Source organism: Eurosta solidaginis, chromosome 4, assembly GCF_040869045.1.
Source record: "Eurosta solidaginis isolate ZX-2024a chromosome 4, ASM4086904v1, whole genome shotgun sequence".
In the NCBI taxonomy this organism is placed as follows: Eukaryota; Metazoa; Arthropoda; class Insecta; order Diptera; family Tephritidae; genus Eurosta; species Eurosta solidaginis.
The window spans coordinates 160,228,467-160,239,882 of NC_090322.1; the positions used below are offsets into that span (position 1 = coordinate 160,228,467).

Consider the following 11,416-nt stretch of genomic DNA (forward strand, 5'->3'; position numbering starts at 1 on the left):
AGGCCGATATAACAACAAAAATTGTTAATACATCCCAGAGCACGGGGAAAAAGTGTCAATAAAATATGACACTATGGCGGTATTGCCATCAAACAAGTCCAATTTTCCCATCCATTCTGCAACAGGTGTCGCAGTGTTGTGAATATCAATTGGCACGAACCAGAATAGAAGTAGGATTAATGAAGACAAACAAAAAACCGCTGTGATGGCTGAATGGTTATAGCAGCGGCGCCTAAACGTTGCCGATGAAGGAATTTAGCAGTTCCCGAAATGGATCTATACAACGAGCTTTGGCAGTTGTCTAAAATTTTTTCTTTCTTCTATTCTAATTTAAAAATTTTTTCAATCAAGAAAAAATTTATCATAACAATAATAATGATAAAAAATTATTGTTAGGCCTTGAGCTCGATTCGAACCCGCGATCTTAAAATCAGTAGGCCGATATAACAACAAAAATTGTTAATACATCCCAGAGCACGGGGAAAAAGTGTCAATAAAATATGACACTATGGCGCTATTGCCATCAAACAAGTCCAATTTTCACATCCATTCTGCAACAGGTGTCGCAGTGTTGTGAATATCAATTGGCACGAACCAGAATAGAAGTAGGATTAATGAAGACAAACAAAAAACCGCTGTGATGGCTGAATGGTTATAGCAGCGGCGCCTAAACGTTGCCGATGAAGGAATTTAGCAGTTCCCGAAATGGATCTATACAACGAGCTTTGGCAGTTGTCTAAAATTTTTTCTTTCTTCTATTCTAATTTAAAAATTTTTTCAATTAAGAAAAAATTTATCATAACAATAATAATGATAACAAATTATTGTTAGGCCTTGAGCTCGATTCGAACCCGCGATAATTATTGTTATTTTTTAATTTTTCTAAATTTAAAAAAATTGTATTTTGTTTTTGGAATAGTAAGTAGAAAATTTTTCATACAACCTGCCAAAATACAAACAAACAAAATACAATTTTTCAAATTTAGAAAAATTAAAAAATAACAATAATTATCATTAGAAAAAATTATTGTTCTGGCCTTAAGCTCGAATTGAACCTTGAATCATTTATCAATAGGCCGATAAAAACAAAAACAATTGTAAAGAGCTTAAATAAATAGAAACATTTTATCAAATATTTTAAGCTATTGCATAGATTTTATCGCGGGCTTGGCGACTAAATCAAAAAAAAACCGTAACGGATATTTGTCAAAAAAGGTTCGAAAAGGTTCGGTGTTAGCAACAGGACAAATAAATAAAATTGGATCTCTATCATAAAGTTAAAGTTAAAGTTAAATTTAAATATTTAAAAAAATTTTTCAGTTACCACAAACCTATAATTTCAATTATAAATATTCCTGAATAACCTATGTATGTACATATCTTGTAAGATAATAATAAAAAATTTTTAACCAATATTAACTTCTCATTTATTCAATAAAAGTAAAAAATTTGTTTTCTTATCGGTCACCCCGCTTAAAAAGTGTAACTTGAATTAATATCAAAGGCAAAACTTGAATTAATATCAAAGAAAACAAAATGTTGCATAAATATTATAATTGCATAAGTTGATAATATGCAATAGCGTTACCGCGGCAGTCCCCGAGTGCCACACGTCCTTTTTATACTCAGTTGAGCAGAGCTCACAGAGTATATTAAGTTTGATTGGATAACGGTTGGTTGTACATATATAAAGGAATCGAGATAGATATAGACTTCCATATATCAAAATAATCAGGATCGAAAAAAAATTTGATTGAGCCATGTCCGTCCGTCCGTCCGTTAACACGATAACTTGAGTAAATTTTGAGGTATCTTGATGAAATTTTGTATGTAGGTTCCTGAGTGCTCATCTCAGATCGCTGAACGATATCGGACTATAACCACGCCCACTTTTTCGATATCGAAAATTTCGAAAAACCGAAAAAGTGCGATAATTCATTACAAAAGACAGCTAAAGCGACGAAACTTGGTAGATGAGTTGAACTTATGACGCAGAATAGAAAATTAGTAAAATTTTGGACAATGGGCGTGGCACCGCCCACTTTTAAAAGAAGGTAATTTAAAAGTTTTGCAAGCTGTAATTTGGCAGTCGTTGAAGATATAATGATGAAATTTGGCAGGAACATTACTCCTATTACTATATGTACACTTAATAAAAATTAGCAAAATCGGAGAAGGACCACGCCCACTTTTAAAAAAAAATTTTTTTAAAGTAAAATTTTAACAAAAAATTTAATATCTTTACAGTATATAAGTAAATTATGTCAACATTCAACTCCAGTAATGATATGGTGCAACAAAATACAAAAATAAATGAAAATTTCAAAATGGGCGTGGCTCCGCCCTTTTTCATTTAATTTGTCTAGGATACTTTTAACGCCATAAGTCGAACAAAAATTAACCAATCCTTTTGAAATTTGGTAGGGGCATAGCTTTTATGACGTTAACTGTTTTCTGTGAAAAAGGGCGAAATCGGTTGATGCCACGCCCAGTTTTTTTACACAGTCGTCCGTCTGTCCTTCCGCATGGCCGTTAACACGATAACTTGAGCAAAAATCGACATATCTTTAATGAAATTAGTCCACGTCCTTACTTGAACTCACTTTATCTTGGTATGAAAAATGAACGAAATCCGACTATGACCACGCCCACTATTTCGAAATCGAAATTTACGAAAAATGAAAAAATGCCATAATTCTATACCAAATACGAAAAGAGGCATGAAACATGGTAAGGTAATTGGATTGTTTTATTGACGCGAAATATAACTTTAGAAAAAACTTTATAAAATGGTTGTGACACCTACCATATTAAGTAGAAGAAAATGAAAAAGTTCTGCAGGGCGAAATAAAAAACCCTTAAAATCTTGGCAGGTATTACATATATAAATAAATTAGCTATATCCAACAGATGATGTTCTGGGTTACCCTGGTCCACATTTTGGTCGATATCTGGAAAACGCCTTCACACCACTCACTTTTAAAACTCTCATTACTACCTTTAATTTGATACCCATATCGTACAAACTCATTCTAGAGTCACCCCTGGTCCACCTTTATGGCGATATCTCGAAAAGGCGACCACCTATACAACAACCACCACTCCCTTTTAAAACCCTCATTAATACCTTTAATTTGATACCCATATCGTACAAACATATTCTAGAGTCACCCCTGGTCCACCTTTATGGCGATATTTCGAAACGGCGTCCACCTATAGAACTAAGGCCCACTCCCTTTTAAAATACTCATTAACACCTTTCGTTTGATGCCCATATTGTACAAACAAATTCTAGGGTCACCCCTGGTCCACCTTTATGGCGATATCTCGAAACAGCGTCCACCTATGGAACTAAGGATTACTCCCTTTTAAAATACTCATTAACACCTTTCTTTTGATACCTATATTGTACAAACAAATTCTAGGGTCACCCCTGGTCCACCTTTGTGGCGATATCTCGAAACGGCGTCCACCTATGGAACTAAGGATTACTTCCTTTTAAAATACTCATTAACGCCTTTCACTTGATACCCATATCGTACAAACGCATTCTAGAGTCAACCCTGATCCACCTTTATGGCTATATCCCTAAATGGCGTCCACCTATAGAACTATGGCCCACTCCCTCATAAAATACTCTTTAATGCCTTTCATTTGATACACATTCCAGGGTTTCCCTCGGTTCATTTTCCTACATGGTTATTTTCCCTTATGTTGTCACCATAGCTCTCAACTGAGTATGTAATGTTCGGTTACACCCAAACTTAACCTTCCTTACTTGTTTTAAATAAGTATTTAAAAAGAATCAAGAGTTCCACTGAAATTTCCTAAACACATTAGTTTTGTTTATTAAGCTGCTCTAGCTTCAGTCAACTTGAAATATTGCTCCACTTTTTATTTCGTGGGTCTGCTCAAAATTGAACTAGAGCGATCTATGTATGTATATCACAAATTTCTGCACCAGCTCTTTTGTTAGAGCAAAGTTCAAATTGTCAGTTGTCAATTAGGAATTTAAAACTCAAATAATTCATATTGTAACGAATTTAGGGAAATTCCGCTTATTCCAATCTTCTGCTAACGTTCGAATCGCTAAACTGTTGAATAAATAACTCCAATATTCAATAATGCAAAAATGGTCTTTATGAGACTACTTGTAAGTACTTCAGAATTACACTTAACTTCACAACCAATAGCGTGCTTAAATCAAACTGATTGCTGCTTACTCAACTTTCGTTCCTTATATACTCTCTGCTGTCTCGTTCGCGTACTTCTAGGCGTTTCTTCTTCTAGAATTTACTACTTGGTTACCAGCTATAAACTACAGACGCACGTTTATAGCCCCTCGCATAGCCATATGCGCGTGTATTGCATACTTTTGTTAGTATCTCTCCGCTGCTTGTACGTACATATGTGTATACATAATTATTAATTTGTTTATGTACATACAAGTGACTGCTTAGTATCGGCTTAGAGATGATAGTATCCCTTAGTGTTGCTAATATTCACAACAATATGTATAAAAAATCTAAGAAAAAAATTTCAACGTAAACAATTTGTAGAGTAAGTCCTATCGGGCTTTATTTAGCGCATATTTTAGCGAAATTTAAGATTGCCATTAGCCACGAATTTGTTGGTTATATATTTTTTCCTAAAAAGTGTGTCATGTGATGTTTGCTCTGGCTTACTCCAGCTTGCTCTATTTGCTTTTGCCAACTGCTCTAATCTGCTCTGCCTTGACCTGCTTTTGGGTTCGATAAACATACATACCTATTTTTTTCGAATCAATAACCATATGTATATCTGTGTTTTTGAAAAGACTAATCTTGAAAGTATATAAACAAATACATTATCACGGGGTGGCTGAACTGTGTTTTAATTCGAAGCCTGACAACTTTAGATTTTTTTGGATTCCTGTTTTGTGAGCTTAGTTAAGCCCAGCAACAAAATTTTACGAAAATTACCCGTGCGCTTTTTGAGGAAACTGCATTTTAGACTAAAATTTTTAGTGCATCATCATGTAGCATTGTTTGACAGTAAAAATATTCTCTTGGCGAAATAAGCCCAAATGTGTAGGTTTAGTCGAGCACATAAACCCTACGTGCTTAAAGTTTCCAAAATACCTTCAAACTCTTCAGTTAGGGACCAAAAATTCCCTTTTCATAGTTAGGTGCATATCTTGGCTTATAACTTTATTTGCGTTTGGCCTATTAACACAACTTTTAGCTTATCTGAAAAAGGACATTTTCGCACTTTCAACAATGTATATAATGTGAATTTATAGAGTAAACCTTACACAATATATTGAAAATTCAACGTGGTGCATCAATTGTTTATTTTGTAAAACGGGTTTCTTGAATATTTTGGTTACGAGTATATACATTCAAGATGCGAATTTCAAAGATTAATTAATTCTTTATTGGTGTATTATACGGGTTCTTTTCAAGACCAGAAAGAAAAAACAAGTAAGGAAGGATAAGTTCGGGTGTAACCGAACATTAAGTACTCAGCAGAGAGCTTAGCTGCGTTGGTTTCGATGGTTTATAAGTCGTTTTTAATTCCATATCACATACGTTTGGGAAATATCGACCAAATTGTAGACCAAGGGTGACGTTTTTTGAAACTATTTTCCTTCATCATTTACCAAATAAGGGAAAATCACCATGTAGGAAAATGAGCCTAGCGTAACCCTGGAATGTGTTTGAATGACATGAGTATCAAATGAAAGGTGTTAATGAGTATTTTAAAAGGGAGTGGGCCTTAGTTCTATTGGTGGACGCCTTTTCGAGATATCGCTATTATGGTGGACAAGGAGTGACTCTATAATGTGTTTGTACGATATGGGTATAAAATTAAAGGTATTAATGAGAGTTTTAAAAGGGAGTGGCCCCTAGTTGTATATGTGAAGGCGTTTTCGAGATATCGACCAACATGTGGACCAGGGTGACCGAGAACATCATCTGTCGGATACCGCTAATTTATTTATATATGTAATACCACAAACAGTATTCCTGCCATGATCCCAAGGCCTTTTGATTTCGCCCTGCATAACTTTTTCATTTTCTTCTACTTAATATGGTAGGTGTCACACCCATTTTACCAAGTTTTTTTCTAAAGTTATATTTTGCGTCAATAGACCAATACAATTACCATGTTTCATCCATTTTTTCGTATTTGGAATAGAATTATGGCATTTCTTTCATTTTTCGAAATTTTCGATATCGAAAAAGTGGGCGTGGTCGAAATCGGATTTCGCCCATTTTTAATACCAAGATAAAGTGAGTGTAGATAAGTACGTGAACTAAGTTTAGTAAAGATATATCGATTTTTGCTCAAGTTATCGTGTTAACGGCCAAGCGGAAGGACAGACGGTCGACTGTGTATAAAAACTGGGCGTGGCTCCAACCGATTTCGCCCGTTTTAACAGAAAACAGTTATCGCCATAGAAGCTTTGCCCTTACCAAACTTCACAAGGATTGGTAAATTTTTGTTCGCCTTTAAAAGTATTCTAGACAAATTAAATGAAAAAGGGTGGAGCCACACCCATTTTGAAATTTTCTTTTATTTTTGTATTTTGTTGCACCATATCATTACTGGAGTTGAATGTTGACATAATTTACTTATATACTGTAAAGATATTAATTTTTTTGTTAAAATTTGACTTTTAAAATTTTTTTTTAAGTGGGCGTGTTTGTCATCCGATTTTGCTAATTTTTATTAAGAACACATATAATAATAGGAGTAAGGCTCATGCCAAATTTCATCATGATACCCTCAACGACTGCCAAATTAAGGCTTGCAAAACTTTTAAATTACCTTCTTTTAAAAGTGGGCGGTGCCACGCCCATTCTCCAAAATTTTACTAATTTTCTATTCTGCGTCATAATATCAACCCGCCTACCAAGTTTCATCGCTTTGTCCGTCTTTGGTAATGAATTATCGCACTTTTTCAGTTTTTCGAAATATTCGATATCGAAAAAATGGTCGTGCTTATAGTCCGCTTTTGTTCATTTTAAATAGCGCTCTGAGATGAGAGCCCAGGAACTTATATACCCAATTTCATTGAGATACCTCAAAGTTTACTCAAGTTATCGTACTCACGGATGGACGAACGGACATGGCTAAATGAATTTCTTTTTTCGCCCAGATCATTTTGATATATAGAAGTCTATATCTATCTCGATTAGTTAATGCTGTTACGGGGTACCGTTATGCGAACAAAATTAATATACTCTGTGAGCTCTGCTCAATTTTTATTAGATTTTGAACGAATTTAAATTCTATACTTCTTTTTTGTGTCTTTATATGAAATCGTAGAAAACAACAATACCTTAATTAATCTTTGAAAATAAAGATGCGAATCTTGTTCCTTATTCACAATTACTTGTTTAAGCAAAATCGGTTGTATATTCTCTTCAATAATCCTTTAATATACGCGTAACCAAAATATTGAAAAAAACCTGCTATACAAAATGAATAAGTGATGCACAACGTTGAATTTTCTTTATATTTTAAAAGGTTTCTTTAATATTTCTACATATACATTTACATATTATACATTGTTAGAAGCTCAAAAAAGTTTTCTTTTCATATAACCCAAAATGTTTGTTCATAGAACAAGCAGAAATAGAGTTATAAGACAATATAGGAATCTAACTATGAAAAGGGAGTTTGGCCCTTAACTCCAGAGTTTGATGGTATATTGAGAAATCTAAGTACGTAGGGCTTATATATTCGAGTAGACCTAAAAATTGGGGTTTATCTCGCCGTACATGATGATGCACTAAAAATTTTAGTCTAAAATGCAGTTTTCTCAAAAAGCGCTCGGTGAATTTTCGTAAAAATTTTTTTGCTGAGCTAACAAAACAGGAATCCAAAATAAATCTAAGGTGGTCAAACTTCGAATTAAGACAGTTCAGGCAACCCGTGTTATATATATGTCTATAGTTTTATTCTTGAAAGATTTTCGAACTAAAATCTTTACAAATCATAATTCGGCAAGCTCTTGGTCAAAAATTAGGCAGAAAACTTAAAATTAATTGATCCAAAGCACCAAGGTTAGGTTAGGTTGAACTGGCCGGTCCATGAGGACCTCACATAGACTGATTCAGTCCGTAGTGTTACCAGACGTTTGTTTTAACGACCTAACTGAAAAACCCTATCAAAAACCAGGGCCTATGTTATAAAATAACTCCGTCCTCTTGGCTTGAAGCTTCCTAGAACTTAAGCCACTTGCTGCTTCTAGATCTGACAGCTGTATCACTCCTTATAGCTGGAGTCTTAGCCTGGTAAGTGCAGGGCACGAGCACAGAACGTGCTCGATCGTTTCCTCCTCCAACCCGCACTTCCTACATCTGCTATCACTGGCCAAGCCTAATTTAAAGGCATGTGACGCCAGAAGGCAGAGTCCACTCAGAATACCCGTCCTGAATCTACAGTCCTCTCTTTTTAATGATAGAAGTAACTTTGTTAGTATAACGTTGTAAGACCTACACATAACCTTCGACTCTTTACAGCCACGCGCTTGAACCCACGCCTTTCCCGCTTGGTCGATCATGTGCACCTCTAGCCTTCGCTTAATCTCGCCCAGTCTAATTGGGACGTCTACGGAGCAAGCTTCAAGGGATGCGCCCTTTTTAGCTAGTTCGTCCAAAGCATCAAACTCGTATATTTAAAAAGTACATATTAGTTGTAACTTTTTAGAAGCAATGTAATAGAAACAGCAATGTCCCTTCTCGTCTAGAAAATCTAGCCATTTTTTTTAAATAGCGCTTAAAAATGTCACACCGTAACGTAGATATGTACATACATACATTTCTCACTCGCTAATGATTCATACAGCAATGTCGCACAGATACTCTAACACTATGGCAAATGCCGCTCCAAAAGGCACATGTGTATTGGTATATTCACTTTTAATCGGCTGGTTTTTCGATTTATCAGCAAACCACTAACAAAACTATGTATTTATTGTTGGTTTGTATGTTTGTATTTGTGTTAGTTGCTCATAATCATATGAATTTGTGTGTGTTGTCGATCGCTTTTTTCTGAAAAATCCAAAATGTATCCATCAAATAGAAATCACATAATTTTATTGCACTTTAAAGCATTTCGTCTCACATGCACTTGATAACCATTAAGCCCTTTTCGGCTGAGTTAAATATTCGTATTTAATTATTTGCAATGTTTGTTTATTACTTGTTACTTCTCTTAATCATAAGTCATATAGGTAATACCGCCACGATTCTTCCGTCAGACACATCACACGTACTTCACGATCTGCCACCAAAAATATGTTTACTAGCAGATACTTTCAATCCCAAGCGTTTTCTATACAAATCGACACTAGTTTCACTCAATTTACAGTGTTGCTTTTCTGCGAGAGAAAATTTTTAACTAAACGGGGGATTTTTTTTCTGCAAATCGAGAATTTTAAAACAGCACTGCTTTCGTAAGATATCTCACAAATTTTCTGAGGCATTGTCAAGAATATGATGTAACATAAGTAGGTAAAAATTGCTGTTGTTGTTGTTGTTGTAGCGGCAAGGTTACTCCCCGAAGGCTTTGGGGAGTGTTATCGATGTGATGGGCCTTTGCCGGATACAGATCCGGCACGCTTCGGTAACACAGCACCATTAAGGTGCTAGCCCGCCCATCTCCGGAACGATTTGTATGACCACATTAAACCTTCAGGCCGTCCCTCCTTCCCCATCCCCAAGTTGCATGAGGAGATTGGGGTCGCCAGAGCCTCGTCTGTTAGTGAAACAGGATTCGCCGCGGATAGGTGAGGTTGCCAATTGGGTTTGGAGAAGCTATATATTGCGCTGGCAACCTGGAGGGTTGCGCTACACAGCCCCTTAAATCTGGTATTTTAGTCTCCTCTTACGACAGGCATACCTACCGCGGGTATATTCTGACCCCCTAAGCCGCTGGGGAATAGCTGTTGTTGTTGTTGTAGCAATGCTCGCCCCACCTAATAGCCGCGACCGATCACAAATTGTCATCAATATCCTCTAACGGGAGTCCAAGGAAACTTGCGTTTCAACAGGGGTGGACCATAAGGAAAGGGGTGTTAGAGGCGTTGGTTCCACATTACAATTAAAGAGATGATTGGTGTCATGTGGGGACACATTGCAAGCGGGGCATACATTTTGTATGTCGGGGTTGATTCTGGATAGGTAAGAGTTTAACCTGTTACAGTATCCAGAACGAAGTTGAGCAAGAGTGACGCGCGTTTCCCTAGGGAGTATGCGTTCCTCTTCTGCGAGTTCTGGATATTTTTCTTCAAGTACTGGATTCACCGGGCAATTCCCGACATAAAGGTCCGACGCCTGTCTATGGAGTTCACCAAGGACCTGCTTGTGTTTTTTCGCTTCATACGGCTGGGTTCTCAGGTGCCGTATTTCCTCAAAATGCTTACGGAGATGACTCCTTAGGCCCCTAGGCGGTGCTGGTTCGTCAATCAGATGTCTGTTGGGATGCCCAGGTTTCTGGGTATTCAACAGAAACTGTTTGGTCAGCATCTCATTTCTCTCCCTGATGGGGAGTATTCTCGCCTCATTATGCAGATGGTGTTCTGGGGACATAAGAAGACAGCCCGTGGCGATTCTGAGAGCAGTATTTTGGCAGGCCTGTAGTTTCTTCCAGTGGGTGGTTTTTAGGCTTGGCGACCATATGGGTGACGCGTAGCACGTAATCGGCTGGCTAATTGCTTTGTATGTGGTCAAGAGCGTTTCTTTATCTTTTCCCCAGGTACTGCCAGCAAGGGATTTGAGGATTTTATTACGGCTCTGAATTCTTGGAACAATTGCGGTTGCGTGCGCACCAAAATGTAGATCCTGATCAAACGTCACACCCAAGATTTTGGGGTGTAGGACAGTCGGTAGCGTAGTGCCATCGACGTGGATGTTCAATATGGTCGACATTTGGGGCGTCCATGTTGTAAATAAGGTCGCGGAAGATTTAATCGGTGACAATGCCAGGTTTCGCGAGGCGAAAAAACTGGAGAGATCAGGGAGATAGCCGTTTATTTTATTGCATAGCTCATCGATCTCTGGGCCTGGGCCTGTGGCCATTATTGTGCAGTCATCGGCGTAGGAAACGATTGTGACTCCTTCCGGTGGTGAAGGTAGCTTATATATGTAGAAATTAAACAAAAGTGGGGATAGGACACCACCCTGTGGCACCCCTTGTTTAATTCTCCTTTGTTTTGATGCTTCGTTTCTGAATTGCACCGATGCCTGCCGACCACCCAGATAATTTGCGGTCCACCTTTTAAGACATGGGGGAAGGGTAGACCCTTCAAGGTCTTGCAGTAACGAGCCGGGCTAGCTGCAAATGTGCTTGGAAATAAGGGAGCAAAATGGCTTCAAGCGTCTTTGCCACTGGCGATAGGAGAGATATCGGACGATATGACTCA

General features: G+C 37.2%; 1 protein-coding gene across 10 annotated transcripts in view; it reads right to left on the reverse strand.

The window, feature by feature from the left end:
* The window catches only part of LOC137250551 (uncharacterized), a 119,332-nt gene extending 110,051 nt beyond the window's left edge, over positions 1-9,281 (reverse strand). For 3 of the 10 annotated variants that reach the window (XM_067783559.1, XM_067783558.1, XM_067783554.1), the window contains exon 1: positions 8,911-9,275. Coding sequence is in view for 4 of the 10 variants with exons in the window: in XM_067783552.1 (XP_067639653.1) it covers positions 8,807-8,812 (6 nt within the window). In the remaining 6 variants the exon portion in view is untranslated. Of the gene's footprint in view, positions 1-8,806 lie in introns of all 10 variants that reach the window. The other 7 variants (XM_067783552.1, XM_067783551.1, XM_067783553.1 and 4 more) reach the window with 7 other exon arrangements.
* Between the last annotated feature and the right edge of the window lie 2,135 nt (positions 9,282-11,416).